The sequence below is a fragment of the Syngnathus leptorhynchus genome, chromosome 3 (genome assembly GCF_054491065.1).
Source record: "Syngnathus leptorhynchus isolate UIUO chromosome 3, UIUO_Slep, whole genome shotgun sequence".
NCBI lineage: Eukaryota > Metazoa > Chordata > Actinopteri > Syngnathiformes > Syngnathidae > Syngnathus > Syngnathus leptorhynchus.
This window is the reverse complement of record NC_141197.1, coordinates 10,510,438-10,531,388: the sequence shown is the minus strand read 5'-3', so window position 1 is coordinate 10,531,388 and position 20,951 is coordinate 10,510,438. Positions and strand designations below refer to the sequence as shown.

General features: G+C 40.6%; 1 protein-coding gene across 1 annotated transcript in view; it reads left to right on the top strand.

Moving 5' to 3' along the window:
- The window catches only part of pde3b (phosphodiesterase 3B), a 33,350-nt gene that overhangs the window by 1,371 nt on the left and 11,028 nt on the right, over window positions 1-20,951 (top strand). The window contains exon 2 of the mRNA XM_085908577.1: window positions 20,798-20,848. Within this exon, the coding sequence (XP_085764703.1) occupies window positions 20,798-20,848 (51 nt within the window). The remainder of the gene's footprint in view (window positions 1-20,797; window positions 20,849-20,951) is intronic.

The following is a 20,951-nucleotide window of genomic DNA, read 5'->3' as shown; positions in this document are numbered from 1 at the left end:
TACAAAGGTTGCAAAGAGTAGAGGTAGTAGAGCGCAAAATCAATAAGCAGAAGTATTGATTTGGCTCATTTACTTAAGTATTGAAGTTACAGAGTTGAAAATGTACATAAGTACAGAAGCAAAAACAATGCATTGAGCAACGATGGCAAACGTACTACTCTGTACTTAAGTGGAACGACATTTACTTGTGTAAAAAAAAAAAGACTACTAAAAGTAGGCATCCTGATTGTTACAAGTAAAAATGATTAAATGCAGGTTCTGCAGTGTTACAGAAGCACACAAATTGCATTGAGCAAAAGTACTTGCACTCGATACTAAAATAGGAAGACATATTTTTGCATGAAAAAAGACTAGTTGAAGTACGTATTCAACTCATTAACTGTAAACTGTAATGTAAAAGTACACTTCAATCGGAACTTGAAGTGCAAATGCGCTGAAATGCATTGAGCAGAGGTGGCAAAATAACTTGCGCTGTTTTTATCTACTAAATAAAAGTACAGGTTTTTGTGTTAAAGAAAGAAAAATAGATGGCTACAAAGTAGAAAGTAGGTTAAACTAAGATTAGATTAGTACTAAAATACAATTTACATAACCTTATTCATTAAATTGCAAATAATTTATTCAGCAATATTTCGAAATTGTTTTTCAGTAGCCAGACACAGCAGATTTACTTTATGGTTGGAGAAATAGAATTTCTCATAAGAAGTGTAGTTTTAATGGCTCTGTGTGTCCAATCAAATTATGTTGTTCTCTTGCCAGATTTTCTTTAATGCATATCATATCAATAAATAGTCGTGATTTTTTTTTCTTCAACTTACTGCCGAAATTGTTTTCAAATTCAAGAGTCACCCACTTCCACTGTGCACTTATATAGGGATACTTGTTTTAAAAATAAACGTTCTGGTAATAGAAGAACTGCTTTAACTCCTGTATTTTTGGGTAATAGTGAAGTCCCAAACATTAACTCTTTCTATGCATTTCTTTTATATGTTGTGTTGTCATCTGTGGAAATCGAAAAAGTGATGAGCTGATCTTGACAAAGTCAGGAGTAGAAAGTACAGATATCTGTTTTCAAGCGTAGGTGGTAAAAAATATATTTATATTCTCCCTGAATAGTACTTAAATACAGTATCAAAATATTTGTATTTCATTCCTTCTCATCACTGGCATTGAGTGTGAATGCCAAGAGTTGCAGCAGCTGAGCAAATATGACAAATAAAGCAATTAATTAAGGCATTTAATCTGGTTAGCACGCCATAGCGTATCATGACAATCCCCAGATAGCATGCAAATATGCCTTGGAGCTGTGGCCTCAATGGGAGGAGACAACAAAGCAAATGCATCTGATTTGACTGGTTCAGGACATGTCCACCCGAATGTCTGTTGGGCGTCATTGCTTTTGTCATTTTTAAGGCTTTCAGAAAACAAGCTTCAAACAAACATGAAGAGTACAGTTGACTCAATTCAATCTCTGCTGATTACTTAGACCTGGATGACTGGGAATCAACACACTCAGAAAAAACAAATACAAATAAAACCTTTTATATCTCCCTGATGCAAAGATATTGTGTAAGTGCTGTATATCATTGTTTCTTCTATTGTTCTCTATTAGTCAGCACAGTGATCTTATTCCCGTACGTCAGCCGTTTTTATTTTATGTATTGACAGAAATGGCTTGACACCCAGGGATGTGTTTTCTTGTGGACAGAGATTTTCATGCCCGCCTGGATTTTAATTCTAAAAATTGCTATGTACATCACGGGTTGATTGTTTCGAATGAGAAAGACTATTGCTTTACTTTAGGCCTGGGCAATATGACTGAAAAGTACATCACTATATAAGTATTTTATATTGGTCAAAAGATTTCTTTATTAACTGATAAAAAATAATGACCCGGAAAAAAGGCTAAAATATTTTTTTATATTGACATTTAATGCGAAACACATACAAAAATCGAAAAAACTGGCTCATCTAAATCAATTTAGTTTTAAAAATGTGTCTAGCTGGAGATTGACCATCACCTTTAGACTCCTTTTTTTTTTTTTTTTTTCTTCTTATCCTCATTACCGGCATACTTTGGACCAGTAGTCCATTCATATTTTACTTGGCCAATTGTGACTACGGTCACATTTGGAAAATCATCCTGCCGCCGGTGCACTACTATGTGAGCTGACGTGTTCTGAGAGTGCTCTCTGCTCACTTTCATTTCCGAACACAGACGTACCCCCATTCCAATGCTGGCACCGGCAAGCTGTTTTGGGGGGACTCTGAATAACCCCACAGCAAATTTGAGCAACGCACCGAGTTTCCGAATGATCGGAGTGAACGCACCCTAGAAGCACAATCCCAACGAGTGAGTGGAGAGAATTGTGCTTGTCTTACAAAGTAATTTAAACGGCGTCTGTTCAGTTAGGAGAAATAGTCAATGATCTGATATGGATGTGAATGATTCTGTGCACTCTGCAGTTAGTTTCTCTTAGTTGATTTTAAATGCGCTGGATACGGTAGGTTGGATTTAGCAGTGTTAGAGAGCATTGTGCTTGAAGGCATAATGATGAACAATGCATTTAGGTGTTCACATGTCTTCAGCAGCTGTCCAATATGTAGCTTGTATTGTTTTCACCATTTGAAGTGTGCGCGCCTGTGTGTGAAAGTTCACCCAAAGAGGCGAGAACTACCGCAGAAGCCGTTTGGATTACGTGTGCAGCTGTCTGTGGGCAGATTTTGTCAACCAAACAACGTCACTACCCTGCATGACAGCAAGCGCTAAACTCAACAGGTTTAGATGAGATTAGAAGGCAGACCACATGTTTGAACAACAAATGCGTAGTGAAGTGTTAATGTGGTTGGAAAGAGAATAGGTCAGAATTTTTTGGTTGGATTGTGAAATTAAATTGCAGCTCTCTCTTTGCTTTAATTTCCAAACAAGATGGTGGCAGCAATTTCAATTTAACTCCCATCACAACGAGCCCCAGTTTGGAAACTAAATGAGAGAAGAGACTGGCAAGATGTATTTTTATAACAATCAAATGACTTTGCCTTGGTAAAGTCTCGTTTCTTAACGCTAACTTTAAGAACACCATTTTCAATGTTGCTCTGTTTTATCCTTGTTGCAGCAGATATTTGAACACAAACAATGCAGAAACACAGCCAAACAAAATAATACTCACAGGTATGTACTTTATCATGCATTCATTCATGTATTCATTCATTCTTCCAAACCTTGAGTGAAAAATGACAACACATTGTACATTGTTCTCCCACCGTGTAATAATTTTACTTACATCTGTCAAAAAAAACAGTATTTTCCGGAATATAAGTCGCTCCGGAGTGCAAGTCGCACCAGCCATGAAATGTATCATAAAGAAGAAGAAAAAAAACATATAAATCGCACCGGAGTGCAAGTCACGTTTTTGGGGACTTTATTTGACAAAATCAAACACCAAGAACAGACAACAACAGGCTAAACGATACGGTATGCTAACATTACAAAAACAAACAAGGAACTGAGAACGTGCCTGACGTAACAGATTAACTGTTATTCAAACAACTAGAACATAACACGTTTATCAAACCATCCGTGCCACTCCGAATCATTAAATCCATTGAAAGGTCAGACTCATCGTCAGTTGCGGTTCCAATTATTCCACAGGCCGATAAAACTATATAGAAACTATTTATCAAATAAGTATGGCATGAATAGCAAACTAGTGGTGTCATTTTTACTGCGGTGAATGACTTGGAAGGCACAATAAACAAACACTCAACACAATCAGTTGCGCCTCAAGTTAAGCAACAGAGTAAGCTTATGGTCACTTCCTGGTTGGCAACTCTGTAGATAGACTGACCTTGATGTGTATCACACACAAGAAGAATAGATCATAAATGTTGAACATTTACCAGTTACAGCCCAAACTGTTTTCCCGAGCAGACTGGGGAAGAAAAATCTTTAATAACACATAGCAGACCACCGATAATTAGTCGGGATAATCTTTTCGAGATAGCTGATAATTGTGCCTTTGCTGACTTTGATCAGCAGGGGAGGCAACTCGTATTTGTTTGAGATTTTGACGCAAATTGTTTGGTCCAAATTATCAGACATGCAGCCAGGAAACTTTGCAGTTCTAGTAATATTAAGTTGAAAACATAACAAAACTGTCAGTAAATTATATTTAATTATCATATTAGGTCCTCATGCGCTGCAGTTTTCTTTTATGACGGTGCCGAAAGTGACATCGGTGCTATTATAGACACCGCGGAATACCGTATAACCACAACGCTGCCCAACCTAGTTTTTACCCCAGTTAGGACACTGACAAATTGACAGTTTATTTCAGAGCTATGAATTGCTTCCCTCACTTGTAATTACGTACAGTATGTACTCTAAAACAATGATGATATTGCTCTCCAACAATAAAAATAAAAACCTAAGCAAAGTTTTATTTGTTTTCATGCTGCTGTAGTTATTCTTGATTATTTTTAACAAGCTAGTTTTTATTAGAATTAGGTAAAAACAACAATTTACCATAGCTCACTGGTGTAAAAAAAGAATATGCCTTCAATTAAATATAATGGTTTTCCCTCAAATAACAACATACAAGAATTATAATATTGCGTAATTATCATGAAAACGAAGTGGCACTGGTGTTGTCTAAAAAACACAAACAACGTCAGTGGCCGGCCCCGCTTGCGATGCAGTGTTGAATTCACAGAAGGCCCCGTTATTGTGTGCAAGAGGGCAGGCGGGGGTAAGTAATGCACTTAACCAAGCCCCCTCCCCAACGAGAAGAAGCAAGCTTGACTGGGCTGTGGAGGGAAACGCCAGAAGGGGGGACATTGCTGAAAACACGCAGCGGCTCTCGGCTGTCACGTTCACTTGCTGTAAAGCCATGCGGAATGATATAACATTGACGTCACGGCCTGGTGACGTACCAGCGGCTGATTAAAATGAAGACTAGAAAAAAAAAATGCAGTTGTATTAATCATCCTGTAGAATATAGTTTGCACCCTGTAGAAGGGAGGAGAGACCCCGCAATGCTCTATCTTCACACTAATGCAATAAAAAGACAGTATTGTAGCTTTTGCTTTGCTTTTGAGAGTCATTTTATTTAGAATAAAGGCTGAAAAAAAATGCTCGTTGACTATGTGGGGAAGTTTTTCTCTACTAGTTATATAATTTTAATTTCTCAGTCAGGATTATGAAGCTTCAAAGCCGGAAGGAATACGTGTAAACTAGAGTGGATTTGAGTAGAGATTTTTTTTTTTTTTATGTAAAATGTTCTATAGTTGTTGAAGTACAGTATTATGCGTATTATCTAACGGTTTCATTGTCGTACTTGTAACCTTGTGTCTGTGATGACGCTTTTTAATGTGTTTATTGATCTTATCAGCTGTCCACTGATCGCTAAACATTCTCGAACATAAGTAGAGCTGTTTTTACTTTCCCATTTTATAGTAGATGGGGCATTGCACCGCTTTTATTTCCAAGTAAAAGTATCTTATGAAAGACAATCTAATCTTTCTCAGAAGTTGTATGACGCAGGGCCACTTTAAGAAATTAATCATTTAAAAAAAATATTTTCATTGTATTTAGCTTCCTACAATGGATTATTTGATGCTTCCCCTGTTTGTCTTAAAGTACTACTTTAATAGATTTTGTCAGGTGACGTCAACATTTGTTATAAGACTCCATAGAGAGAATAACCTCGGTTTTTGTATGCCCTAGTTTTTGAAGGTTTTGTTTTCTTTTGTTTTCACACATTTTATACAAATGCTTATGCCTATTGTGTCCTTTTTTTTTTTTTCTTCAGTTGAATCATAACCAAGTTCCACTGAATATATTTAAATATCAAAGGTCCAAGCGTCCCTGGCATATGTAGGGTCAGATTTTAGATTGCATTCCAAGTGAATGAATCCATGTGAGTTGCAGTGTTATGGCTCTTGTGTAACAATTGCGCTATGAAGACCAAGATGTTCTAATTCATTGCTAAACAATTCTTAATGGACACTGACACAGGTACCGTTGCAAACAGTGGAACATTCTGTGTATAAGACATCAGAAGCTGAATCAGCATTTGTGACTTATGCCTCTGTTTAATGAGTATGTGTGCATATTTTAAAATAATCTGCACTGACTGGACAGTTTACGCAGAAAATTTGATTACACTTTGATGAGATCGCAAGGCTGCTATTTGAAAGTGTCAAGTGTCGTGAGGTGGCATGTTTGGAGCGAAACAGGATGCAATGACTGCATTGTCAGCTTGCCGGTATGAGTGCAAACAGATGAGGAAATGCTAGAGCGGGTACTCCAAAACTCGCGTTGCCCTGGTAACGGTTTGCGTCATGATCACCAGCAATTAGCTTGCAGCTCTTTAGTTTTCATGATAGGTCTAGCAGAGGCCGGCCCTAATGACCCCGGTGTCTGAGGAGGTGCTGTCAGAACAGCTTTCACAGCATATTCATAGAGGCGTTAATGTTGTTACTTCATTTATGTACTTGTACTCGTTAATCACGCTCATAAATTGCTCTCAATTTCAAGCTCTTTTAGCTTCAAGGTACCACGGAACAGTGTGTCCTCCATGTAAAACCTTTGACCTCATCTACTGTACGTGCTTGATTTCTTTTTTTTAATGATGTCAAAAGCTCATTCTTGCATTGCTTTGTTGAGACACAAATTGTTGGCTTAGCGAGAGTAATGCAGCGCTATCAACATCCAAGTTTTTGGGTTTTTTTTTTTTGCCTGTCTTGAAAGCCTGTTCCCACTATTTTAAAATCAAATGACAGATAAGTGAAGACGTTGTGTTCCCAGAGCAGTACAAGCAGGCATTAAATGACTCTTCTTTTAAAGCTTGTAAAGGCACAAATATGTTCCCTACAATGGAAACTGTTCCGGTGGCTCAGCTTTAGGGGTCGTTGAACCTTGCATGTGCTGAATGTTTGCTCAATCCAGTGACAGGGAAAAAAGGAAAGAGAATGTTTAAGTGACAGTGGTAGTCCATGCTTGAATGGAAGAATGTAGTAAATGTTTTTTTTCCCAATTTACTGCCTCTTAATAGTCTCCAGATGACCTAACTGATATAAGACATGGGTTTCTGTTGATCATTTCAAGGAAGAGACAAAACAGATCATTGTCAGTTTAATTTTCTATACCATCTCTCGTGCCACTTTGGTTTACATTCTAACCGTTACAAAGCACATTTTCACCAACAACCCCCCAGATTTTACTTCCCCCCCCTGCTCTGGTTCTCATTTTCTTTTCTGTCTTCCTCTGTGTGCCTCTTTTGAAAACGGTGTCAGCGCCGCAGCTTTTACACCAAAAGGCTGTTGCTAAGTGACGGTTGACGTCAGCCGCAGCTACAGAGGAGGGCTTGTGTGTGTTTAGCAGCTGAGGGCAGATCCCTCTGAAAAGGGCAAAAACTGTGAAGCGCTATTAGTCAGTGCTATGAAAACCCCAACTTTGGTCCAGCAGAATCGCCATATCCCATAACTGCAACGTTTCAAACTCTGAGTAATGTGTAAAAATAAAGTTGAATGTTCAAGTTTAAAAAGGATAATGAAAAAATGCTTGTCCCCACCCCTTTTTCTTCACATTTAATTTAGTCCATCACTGTCTCAGCTCAGGCACCACTTCCCCCCTGTGCACAACTACACACAGAACCTCAAATGCCCCCCCCCCCCCCCCCCCCTTACGCATACACATGCACACACTGCCTCTGCACTTAATGTGATAGATAATGTTTTGATTGGATTTGTGTGTGGCGAAGGAAGACTTAGCTAAGTTATCTCCCCCATCCGGCTGAGTTTACTCTCCAGCTGTCCGCCGTTGTTCACCTGTGTCTTTGCCACCCCGCACCAAGTACAACCTCCCCTCTCATCGACAAGTAAAACGCCATTGCTCAGACGATTTCTTATTGTTGAGTCGTGAGCAAAAATGTGAGTTACTGGCGCTAGCTATGTTGGCAGCAAACTTCACAACAAGCAGCAGCTTTATGCTAAAGCACAATGCAAGATGCCATAGACAACCTAATAAAATTAGCATTGATGTTGCAGAAATTATAAGATAGAACTTTATTGATCCCACAATGGGCAAATTTGCTTGTTTCAGCAGCCCAGCATTGGAAAAAAGAAAAACATAGAACAGTAATAGAATCACCATCAAGAGAAAACCATCAAAGAAATCACAGATAGCAACAAACGGTAGCAACAATTGTGACCCAGTATAGAAGAATGAGTCGAAGTGACCCATATTTTAGATGTTATGTTTTAGCTTAATCAAAAGAAAATTACCTTACTTTCCGATGATAATCCAGTCAACAACTGCGCTATGCTAGTTACATTTGTTGCGCTAAGATAAGAAGGTCAATGTTGTTGGCAAATTCCATGCGTGTGAATCACAAAAAAGGCGGTTAGCAAGGCAGTTAGCCAGGTGGCTACAGTGCGTCATCTGTGATTATTACTCATTACTCTACTTGAATGCAGGTCAATAGACCAATTAAAGGTCAGTATTTTGGGGTCATGAACTCTAGTATAGCAATGAGGATAAGCGATTGTCACAGAACGTATGAAACGATGATAGTAAGTCAAGTACCACTGCATGACTACTCACTGCCAAAAGTGCACCACCAGTCTTTTTAAAGACATTTTGCCTTTCACCTATGAATGGTTCAATCTTGTTTGCAGTGCACTGCTCTTTTGTGACCTTGGCTTGCCTATATCAGCACTGAACTTGTATGCAAGGATCAAGTGGATAAATCATGGGCTTGAGGTCACATATGAGCAGCAGGCAGCATGACACAGCTTCACAGATACTGAGGATTTGGCACAGGATATTGGGCTACTGACCACAAATGTTGGCCTGGCATACACATGAATCAAAGGATGCATTACATTACTTGCAGGGTGGACATATGGTCTAATGTTAGTCAGTTAGTTACGCACAAGATGCTACGTCATACAAATCCTCAGAGAAATAATTGCAGCAGTACATGAAGTCACACTGTTGTAGAACAGAGGTCCCCAACCACCGGGCCATGGATCGGTACCCGTCCGTGGGTCATTTGGTATCGGGCCGCACAGAGAAAAGAAGCCATATAAAAGTTAGTCCGTGAAAATATTGTCTGACCTGTAACCGGTTTGTGGCGCTAAACCACTACCAGTCTACCTGACCCATCTTCAATTCAGGTCTGTTGGTGAAAATTGGGCGTTTAATTGACAAAAGTAGCAACTGGCAGTAAAGAAGGTATGCAAAGTACCTTTGCTCTTCTTGACTCCAATTAGTAAACCTATCTCCGATCTATATATTTATTATTGTTGAAGGTGGGCGTAACTTTATTCAGCATCACTTGAGTCTGCTCTATCCTTTCTTAAACTCAAACTTGTATTTTCCTCACTCAAAAATCCTCTAAACCCGGTTGTCCAGTATCACCGACTCCAGTGTTTTCAGCTTGTGTCTGTACAATGCACAAACAGCAGTCAGAATCACTGGCTTGTGCTCGAGGCATGTTAAGAAGCGGGAGCAATTCTGACCTTTACCTCTGCGAGCCAACCCAGGCCCACTCACTGTGATTGGGAGAGGAAGACAGGACTGCCTGAAACATGGCTTTTGTTGCTACGGAGTACATTACCAGATTCACAGGGATGAAATCAGTCCTTTCAACCATAAAGTTGTTGTCAGAAATCTAGCGTGACTCTCAGGGATGCTGCACTCATTTTTACCTTCAAAGTGACAAATTTCAATGTATGCCAGTTTGGAAATTAAGTGCATTACATGCATGAGAAATCAAAAGCTTCTTCGTTCACTTGCTTGTAAATGATTTACTTAATTACTGTTGCAGTCTCTCTCTTTCGTGCTATCTCTCGCTTCCACTTCCCTGTTAACTCCTCCTCTCAAGGCTCGCCTCTGATGGATGGCGTTTGTGTTCGCATGCTTGTTATTGGCCAGAGCTTCGGGGCTCAGGGCTTGTGTTTATGAGAGGAGCATGCACTGATTCCACGATAAAACCAGATGTTCCCTTACAAGGCTTTGAGTCCCTGATCTCGCGCTCATGTCCATATCAGGTATAACCTTCCTGTTGCGCCAATGCCCCCCCCCAACTGCAGAGATCCAAAGTGCCTCGCGTAGAACAAGAAACCTTGTAAAAAGCACAACCTTTCCTTTTGTCAGTGCAGAGGTTTGACAGTGTTGTTTTTTGTGATAACATTCTTACTTACTCTTGAACCCCCCTCCCCCAACCCTAGTTGACGTCACAGAATTGGTGTCTACCCATTTTTCACACAAATTCATCATGGAATGAAGCACAGAAAGGGTTACTTGCACGATTCAGAAAATCGGTCTGGTCTGAGGCGGCCTGGGCACTGTTTCAATAGAAAACATTTGCAATGAGATCACCTTTGTCCCCTGGCATGGATGGAGTCTTTGATAAACACTACATTTAAAAGCATTAGTGGAATTTGGCTAATTCTAAACGTAGAGATGAATACGATACATGTGTATTGTACATGGTATTTTTATGACTTGATGGTCAGCGGCTCTTTTCTTCTTGCTTAAAACCAGGTGTATAGTACCCTTACTTGCCGCATCACAAAAAAAAAAAAAAAAAAAAACACTGACCTCTCTTAACCAATCAGATCTCAGTCATCATGACCGTCCTCGGCCTGAGTTCTAGCACCAAGTCTGAATACCTTCTGAGGAATCGTTCTATTGTAACCACACGGCCTTAAAAAAGTGTGAAAAGCGACCCCTGGGCGGAACCGGGCTGTTTCAGGGTAAAACCGGTCCGGTGCAAAAGGAGGATTCTATTAGGAAATAGCAATTCTGTCCAATGACCAAGATGAGGGGATGCCTATCATGCATTTCACATTTTAACGTTCTTGTGAGTTTAAAAATGTTGAAAAAAAATTAAAAGATCAAAAACTGTACCCTATAACTTTGGTAGTTATGGTCTTCACTTAAGGCCTTTTAAAGGGAGTAAGTGTCACCAGTAAAGCCAAAGAAATATAATTGTTGATCATTTGCTTGCTGAGCTGTTATATATTTAATACCTGTTGTTTCAATATTCTAATAATTACTTTTGAATAAACATTTTCCTTTGTTAGTGCAGTTTTCTTTAACCCATATGTCTGATGCCTTTTCTAGGGGCTTTGCATCCTGCAGGTAAAAACTCAAGCATACGCGGTAGTCATGTAGAGCTGGGAGGTTAAAACAAAATTTGATTTGGAGTGTCGAGTACAAGGAAAATATAACATTTTCAATAGCGCAAAAAAAATAATAATAGAGGGTTGTAACCTACATTGGACGTTTTTATCTCACTACAATCTCGTTTTATCAACCAGCTCTACTGGTATGTGCTATTTTCCCATCAACCCTCATGAGTTCAGACCAGCACAAAGTGGCCACAAAAATGTCTGACATTGCCAGTAAAAACAATTGAAATAGTTCAGTTAATCTGTTGTCCACCTGCTTGCCATCCAATGTAGTTGTGAATATGTATTGTTTGGTGTACTGCAAAAGTTGAAACGCTGAAGTGTTTTGTGCACCACTTTTTATCCCGTGTAAAAATGACTTTTGTTTAGAAGAACAATTGGAACTGCTCTGCACATTCGCACATGCGTCATGCATTCCCATCGTGGGTTTGGATGGCCAATCGCTGTGGTCTAGTGTGGCAGAAAGTGTAAGCTCAGAAAAAACGGTCAGCCTCTATATATAGGGACAGAGAATTATATGAGATTTTCCATGTTAACACAATAAAATAGAGAATGTTTACTCAACCGCTGTACCTTTCATTTGACAGTTACATTTGAATGTGTGGCTTCCACTGTAAATTTAATAGGCACAGCCTCAAACAGCTCGTCTAAATAAATCCTCTCTAACTCGGCTATCCTCGAGCTGTTTGTGCGGTTACATTCTTCCATTTCCCTTCAATTTGTAGCTTTCTAGACAGCTCGCAATTCAATTAGCAGAGAAGAGAAACAGACGCAAAGATGAATGCTCGTATCCCACTCAAATGCACCGTGGCGGTGTATTTACGCTTGGCATAATCCTGCAAGTAGCGTACAATGCCTGTTTTGGCAACACTGAGAGCCGCCTGCGGACTTTTGATGCAGCCTGCAAAAAGTTATGGGCGGTTTGAACATGAAACATACCATTGTGGTAAAAAGTTCATCACTGACGTCTCAGGGCCGACCTTAGTCAGATTGTGGCATTTATGTCGGCCTGTGTGTTGTGCTTGTTGTTCTTGTAAGCCCCGCTGCGTCTGGTAAGTGTGAGTCAATGCTGAACTGAATCTTTGGCCTCTAGCAATGCTGCACAGTTATACTTAGCAAATCACGATTTGATTGAAAAAGGCATAACGTTGCTGGACTACTTCTTAAACCCACCTGCAGACATGAAGTTGAGTAGCTTTCTCGCATTGGAAAAGATTTCAACTGACCTCGAAGGTTTTGCCCCACTGATGAATGCATGTCTTTGCATTTCTGTTTTGTCAAAGCTATTCAAAGTCTACATTTTCCAGTTAGGTACCATTTTTATTCTGAGCATATCTGCAAATTTCGGAATCTGAATTTTGACTAAGTGTACAGTACTATGCACAGTATGCAGCATTTGACTATTAGATCTGTTATTCCAGCAGCTGTCAGACAGAAGCGTATTGAATAATATTCAAATTTAGTTCCAAAGGGTCATGAAGTCAGTACGCTCTGAGCTGCCCATTGGATGGCCATATCTATTTCAAGTTTGAAAACTGTCACCAGAAAGTTCTGGTCACACCAAACTTGGTAAAAAGTTTGAGTGCAATGACAAATATATGAGTGATTTTTTATTTTTTTTTGCATTTATTTTTGGATGGTTTCATTAGAAAAAGAAACCTCGTCATCGGTTTTTAAAAACTTTTAATCGTTTATCAATGTCAGCTGCACATTCCAAAAGCATGTGTTTTTTAAACTTGTATCCAGACAGCATGTACTGGTGGTCTACACTCATTTAAAGTAGTTTACATGTACATAACAGATTAAAGTAAACCCACTAATTGAAATATGTTAAGGTTGGTGTTGCTGAAAATACACAATCTCAACTAAAAGCAGCCCTAGACACCGATAGCAGAGGCAGGAAAGTTGCACATTGTGATAAAACCCAGGCCCAAAAGTAAGGGGAGTGGGGGTTTCCTCTTGGATGTCTGGTGTCTCATTTCAATACAGTACATGCTTTTAACGGTTAGTCGCAGCCAAAGAAAGATAGTATCGGATGAATATTGTACAAATCCCACAACAGTCGTCCCGCTGTCAGTACCGGCAGAGTTTAGAAAAATACCGCAAGTCATTTTTTAAAAGTCTCTTAAGTTAACAGCGTTCAAAGTTCATAAATATCCACACTCTCTCTTTTATTGTCACCCTTTTCCTGTCTTTGTTGCAATCCATGACTTACTTGACAATACTGCCATGAAATGCAGTACGTAGAACTCCATAACCTGATACAGGGTTGCAGTTTTTCACGTGCTGCTAGATACACGTATGTAGTGTTGAATTACTCGGTGTACAGCAAAGAGTCTCCAACTGGATGTTTTGAGAGGTTTAAAGTTGCAGGACATGGCCCCAAAACGTTTATGAATTTTATGAGGTTATCGTTGGAAAGCTTGTTAAAGACAGAAACTGTCATCATATAATAATGATGGGTGACAAGTATATAAGACGGTCTTCATTCCTTTTGGGTATGGCCTTACAGGACTTGAATGGACTTGGAATTTTAGAACAAGGGCAGCAAAGATGTGGAACTGCAAACCTGATAGCGAGAATTCTTTGGATGCCGATATTATCAGCAGCAGTGTATATTAAACTCATTGGAGCCATTCCAACTAGGACAAATAGCATGTTCAAAGTAATGTTTTGGACGGCTTCTGAAAGTTGACTAAGAAAAGCAAGGGGGTGAGGTGACATTTTGCTTAGTTATTTTCCCTTGTCAAAAGATTTTCACAGACCCGCCAGGTTTCCCTGCAGACACGTGGAGGCCTGTGGACGTCTTATTTGTACAAACCTTCAATCAAGTTAATTACATGTCGATTGCACTGGGAAGGTATAGAGATGGAAGAATGGACGACAGTGTCTTCCTGACACTTTTGTGGGTATATTAATCTGTTTCCTCACATGACATGTAGTCATCGGACTAGGAAATAGGTTGGCACACAAAAACAATTATGCGCTGAAAAAAACAGCAGATTAACATGGCAGTCATCATAATATGCTGTCATTTGGAGGGTGAAGTCTAGGGTTCATTTCCAGGGCTCTATGACTGGAGAAAAAACACACTTCCTGTTCTTGTTTCCTGTTTGGGTCTAATGAACATTCATTGGCGTCACTTTCCAGACAACTGCCTGTAGAGTGCTCTGAACGCTTACTTATACGATCAGCGATCCAATCGAGAAGCACTTCCAAACACTTATTTTTTTGCAGATTCACTTTAGAAGTCATTGAATTCTGTATGTTTATGCTATGTTCAGAACAGAGACCAAGTATCTCTTGTTCCTTGAGTGAATTTTTTTTATTGTGGGATACAACCGTCGCTGTGCCCCCACCACAATTGAAAAGATGAGAAAGAAAAATGCATGAATTTTGATTCAACAAAATATCATGGAGAGCAACCAAAATTTGTGAATATTTACTGTTGAAATTATGAGGATTTGGTGGATTGTTTTTACCTGGAGGTGGGGCTCGAAGGCGAGCGCCTGGTGGCTTTCGCCCATGGGGCCCGGCCGGGCATAGCCCGAACAGAAAACGTGGGTCCCCCTTTCTATGGGCTCACCACCTGTGGGAGGGGCCGAAGGGGTCAGGTGCAAAGTGAGCTGGGCGCTGGCCAAAGGCGGGGACCTTGGCGGTCCAATCCCCGGCTGCAGAGGCGGGCTCTAGGGACATGGAATGTCACCTCTCTGGCTGGAAAGGAGCCCGAGCTGGTGTGTGAGGCAGAAAAATTCTGACTAGACATAGTCGTGAGGCAGAAAAGTTCTGACTAGACATAGTCGGACTTGCCTCCACACATAGTTTGGGCTCTGGTACAAGCCCTCTCGAGAGGGGGTGGACTCTTCCACTCTGGAGTTGCCCACGGTGATAGGCGTCAAGCAGGTGTGGGCATACTTATTGCCCCCCCGGCTGGGCACCTGCACATTGGGGTTCACCCCGGTGAACGAGAGGGTAGCCTCCCTCCGCCTTCGGGTGGGGGGGACGGGTCCTGACTGTTTTTTGTGTCTATGCACCAAACGGCAGCTCAGAGTACCCACCCTTCTTGGAGTCCCTGGAGGAATTGCTGAAGAGCGCTCCTTCTGGGGACTCCACCGTTCTACTGGGTGACTTCAATGCTCACGTGGGCAATGACAGTGAGACCTGGAAGGGCGTGATTGGGAGGAACAGGCCCCCCCGACTGAACCCGAGCGGTGTTCTATTGTTGGACTTCTGTGCTCGACACGGATTTTCTATAATGAACACCATGTTCAAACATAAGAGTGTCCATGTGTGCACTTGATACCAGGACACCCTCGGCCGCGGTTCGATGATCGACTTTGTAGTCGTGTCATCGGATTTGCGGCCGCATGTTTTGGACACTCGAGTGAAGAGAGGGACGGAGCTGTCAACTGATCACCACCTGGTGGTGGGGCGGCTCTGATTGTGGGGAAAGATGCCGCTTTGAACGCTCTGTGAGGGTCTGCTGGGAACGTCTAGCAGAATCACCTGTCAGGAATAGCTTCAACTCCCACCTCCGGCAGAGCTTTTCCCACACCCATGGGGAGGCGGGGGACATTGAGTCAGAGTGGACCATGTTCCGTGCCTCCATTGTTGAGGCAGATGACCGGAGCTGTGGCCGTAAGGTCGTTGGTGCCCGTCGTAGCAGCAATCCCCAGACCCGCTGGTGGACACTGGCAGTAAGGGATGCCGTCAAGCTGAAGAAGGAGTCCTATCGGACCATTTTGGCCTGCGGGTCTCCGGAGACAGCTGACATGTAACGGATGGCCAAAGGGAACGCGGCTTCAGCGGTTGCTGAGGCAAAAACCCGGGCGTGGGAGGGGTTTGCCAAGGCCATGGAGAATGACTTCCCTTTTACAAATATACAGTACATGCTATATGTACTGAAACAAACATAAAGCCTTATAGATGTGCTAATCTTATCAATAAACTGCACTCGTGTACACTACCGTTCAAATGGTTTGGGGCCACTTTTCATGGACAACATTAAATTGCCTGGGTAACCCCAAATTTTTTGAACGGTAGTGTAACTATCACTGTATGTATTTTTTTAACCTCTCCTTGAACACAGCAAGTGATTTACACCTTGTCAATTCATTATAATTTCGGGAATGAACATCTTGACGTAGACACACCTTTGCTTTTTATTAGGTCTTATCTTTAATTTTTTCAAATCACTTGTGCTCCTGAAGTTATCCTTGTCATTACTTGTATTCAAAGGAGTGTTTTATTGAGCTAGAGTATTTATTACATTGGTTGGTTGTAAACTTGAATTGCGTGACATTAACAAACTGAGTTAAGTGTTGCACATCTACACTGTAACTTTTATTATGCATTCCTCATTTGTCATTAAAGAGTGATGCATTTTTTTCCATTTGTGTTGATGTAATACTTGTACACCTATGTGCAGGTGTGCACATAAAAATGTTGGTGTGGTTTTCAGAGGTTATTCGGTCCCTTTTTTTTAATGATGGTGCTCACTGATAAATATAAAGATTAACAGCACATCTGGGTATACTAGTCAAGTATGCCATGGTTTTCTTTTGATTTGATTTTGCATGTGTCAGCGGTGCAAGCCAACAAGAGCAGAGACTTTTCTTTCGTGTTGCCAACCTAAATATATTGTCACTGTAATCAGTGACTTCTCTGACCACTCTAGCAACTATTTAAAAAAATAAATAAAATTCACGTCAACACCAACTGTGGTCCACATTGTTGTGACTTCTAACTTGACTTGGACTTCTCAACTCGACGTGTGGCTGCAATACATTTGAAACGCAAACACGCAGTGAGGCAATTGAATCTGGCTCATATGTGACTATTTTCAGTCTGCATGTGCATTGCTGCTGAAAATGTTCAAGCATTCCCTGTCTGCTTACTAAACGTTTGATGACAGACACCGAGATTGCCAATTTAGAATTATTTACTGATACATTTTTTTAACCTGATCTGAAAAGTTCATAGGCATGGTACTTCCTTCTTTCATAACACCATTGGCCAGCAAGTCAGTGCTTTAGCACTTTGCTTTATGCACTGGCAAGTTCAAGCTACAGCATCTCACATAAGTGAGTACACGCCTCATATTTTTGTAAATATTTCAGTGTCTTTCCATTGGACAACACAAGAGAAATGACACTAAAATGTAAAGTAGTCAGTATGCAGGTTGGATACCGGTGTCAATTTACTGTCTCTGCCAAATTAACTCAACACAGCCATTATGTGTAAAGTGCAGGGAACAAATGTGAGTGCACTCTTAAGTGAAACTGTCCAAATTAGGCCCGATTAGCCATTTTGCCTCTCTAGTCTTGTGGAACAAGAAAACACAAAGACACAAACCGCAGAGCTCTCGTCAGTTTTTATGTTCTCGTCCATATTTTTCCTTTCTGTAACTGTGCGTGTCTTGGCAGCCGGAGCTCAGTCCTCATTATCAGCGCGGGTCGCCACAGGCTGACGTCAGCATGGGTACCTCCATACAAATGTCCTGCCTGCCATTGATACCTTTTCTCTGGCCCACCCTCCCGGCTCCTGCTCACACACGCTCTAGTTAGCATGTTTTTATCAGTTTACGCAAGGTCCATTCTCTCACACCACAGTGCTACAGCCTCGCCAATATGACACACAGGTGCAACTAGCCGGCCCTCTTATAGCTTGCTCAAGTTTATTGAGTCCTGTTAACAGATATTTACGACTTCTCTCAAGTTGAGTGCTTTCTTTTTTCTATGTCCTACTTTTTTTTGCTTGAAGGCCAGAATGTTTTTGTTCATTTTTTTCGGGTGCTTCTGTCAACGTGCTCCACATTTGATCATGTTGCTCGAATGCACATATGAGCTTACTATGTGGTGAGAGGAAAGCACATCAATTAGAGACGTTGACAAGTTTGCTTATGACTTCGGAATGCAAGCATGTCCTTGAACACCAAAATGTGTTTGGTGTGAGAAGTATTGTATTGTTGTTATGCAAGCATATTGGCATGTGACAACAGCTTAGTTGGATGTCACTTCATCTATACCATCATGGCATGTTGTCATAACATCACTGAAGAAAATATCTTCTATTCGTTGAAAGACAACCCACCCCGTCCGTTTATTGTTTTCTTGTAGTGCATACACTAAGCTGTGTGTTTTGACCTGGGTGGCAATGGTGGCACCGGCCAGTCCATTCCAGCAACCTGTTTCTACAGGAAACTAGTAAAATGATTGCTAAAATGGGGTGGAACTAAAACCAATTTGAACTGGAGAATCGGTTTTGATTTCAAGATTTGAGTGTGAAGCATAAGCAAATCGTTCTACTGAAAGATGTACCGTCCTTGAGTTGTTGATCTCGTTATCGATCTGATATTCATACCGACTTGGTCTCGATGGTTTTGTAACATTTCTGATTCCCTCTGTCTCCACCTTGGAGCTCTTCTTTATTTACTGATGCACAGAGTCCACAATGGGAGAAAAAGTACAGCACCTTTGCTCATCAATGAAAAGCGCTTTCTCACTTTTGTCTACATTCTCCACATTCAAAATGAAGACAAAGTGTTTCTTGTCCTCTTGTTTCTCACGACTTTGATATTGTGATACCAACGTAGCTGCTTCATTTATGCTTCGAGGAACTCATCCTTCTCTGACACAAATAAAAAAGAAATGCATGATCAGTCTGTGGTGCTCTTTTTCCCAATGTCAGCTGGGATGGGCTCCAGTTTACCCCAAAGTCTAAATCTAGATGGATGGCATATAATTGATTAAAAAAAAGAAAAGCTCAGTTTAAAATATAAACTTTCTCTGTTTGCGCTCTGAAATTGTGTTTTCATCACAAACTGCACTCCTTCCCTTGTTGATGTCCTTGGCTTCTCATCTACTGGCTTATTCCAGATCCACCATGTTGCTCCGCGGACAACAACCCTCCTCGGTCCTCTGGCCAAGTGGCCATCTTTCGCCATCTTGTTGTCATGGTTTTTTTTCCCCCTCCCACCCTTTAACTGGCCTCTGTCAGGTTGCCATGGCAGTGCTTATTTGCCATATTAAATGTTTGGCAGCAATGTCCAGATTCTGATGAAAAACACCCAACATGCCACTTTGATTAATGAAGCAGCGTGTGATTAGAGGAGATGGGATTGTGCCACTCTATGGAACAATCTGATCTTGTGTTTGTCACATGCAGTAGAAAAAAGGAATTTGTACGTTAATTTAATTGTTTTCATTTTTGTCACATTTGTGTCGAGTTACTTCAGTTAAAGCCCTCTCCTTCGTTTTCTTTTTTTTACACTTTAGCTTACAATTTCAGTAAAATCCAAATCATGACATTTTCACTTATCCCAACCATATTCCCAACACATATTTATTGACAAAAAAATAATTGATTTTTTTTTTGCAGCTCTATCTCAGCTTCTTGGCCTATAGTGACAGGCAGAGCAATTTAGATGCACTTGCTGTCCATGGCTTGAGGTACAATTAATTTACTTGTTAACAAGATGGATGGATGTTTATACAACAGAATAATAGCATTTCATTCAACAACTACTCATCATTAAGGTCAAGATCATAAATATTTCAATACTTTGTATATACTTTAGTGAGATTTCTGTTTGAGAGGTGCCGCGAGATTATTTTCAGATAAAATATGTCAATAAAGGATGGGGAAAAAAAACACTCCACTAAACGCATAAGCAAACGTGTGTGCCTTGCCCTCTTGTGGCTGGGAGAGGGAAGCTGGATTTTGTCTGGTGTTTTGAGCACTTTGAAACTACGTACTTACAGGCCTGCAGTTAAGACAACGAAAGATTGCATTCCTGGAATTTCAGACAATTCGGCACCAACGCATTAGTTTGAATTTGGCTGAAAAATGAAAAAAGAATTGAGAATAAAGTCATTTCAGGGGGTGTTGAAAAAATGTTTTGGTTATTGATATAATATCCCAGAATCACTTTTAGTACACTTACACAACTAACTGCGTATTTGAAATTCCACGGTAGAGCACATAAAATGACCTCTAATTCTAGAATGACCCACATATTTTTCTCATAATCTCATGAAATTCAGTTTGCCATTCAAAGAAAGAAAACCCTGATAAGATCATATATTTTGACGACAATGTTTGAGTGTTACATTCCATGAAAATTTCTATGTCTTTAGTCATAATCGAGACAGAGCAGATTGGGTCATTTGAGGCCCTGCGGTGTTGTGTTATGCAATTCTGACTGTATTTTGTTCTGGAGCGCTGTTTGGTTACCAGCAGATAGCATGGAAATACGGCCGACTGACGTAGTTGCCGTCAGATAAGATCTCTTTGCTTCATTGTAGATGTGGCGCTGTGGTTTTAGTGGTTTACTTTTCTTCCCCAGTCTGCTTTCAGTAAGGCAGCAAACATTAGCATACCTGCTGTGGGAAGTGAATCATGCTGTGCATCAAATCCACCATCTAAAAACTCATACTACCCTGTGTATTTAGATAACACGGAGAATGGACTAACAGAAGTGACCTTGCAGGGCCTCACTGTGAAAATCTCCAATGTAGTCTTTATTTTAGCTTGAAAGGTTTACGCTGCCTGCTGGGAACATATTTCTAAGAATGTTTGTGACTCTCCTTTTCAGATGATCCTGTGGGACTGGGATCTAAAACACTGGTACAAACCACAGTATCAGGTCAGTGTAGTCTTTCTTTGCATATGCAGATACAGTATCAAACATGCTAATTGACCCCTATAAACTTGCTTATATTACTTAGGCATATTCCTTGGGATTTTTT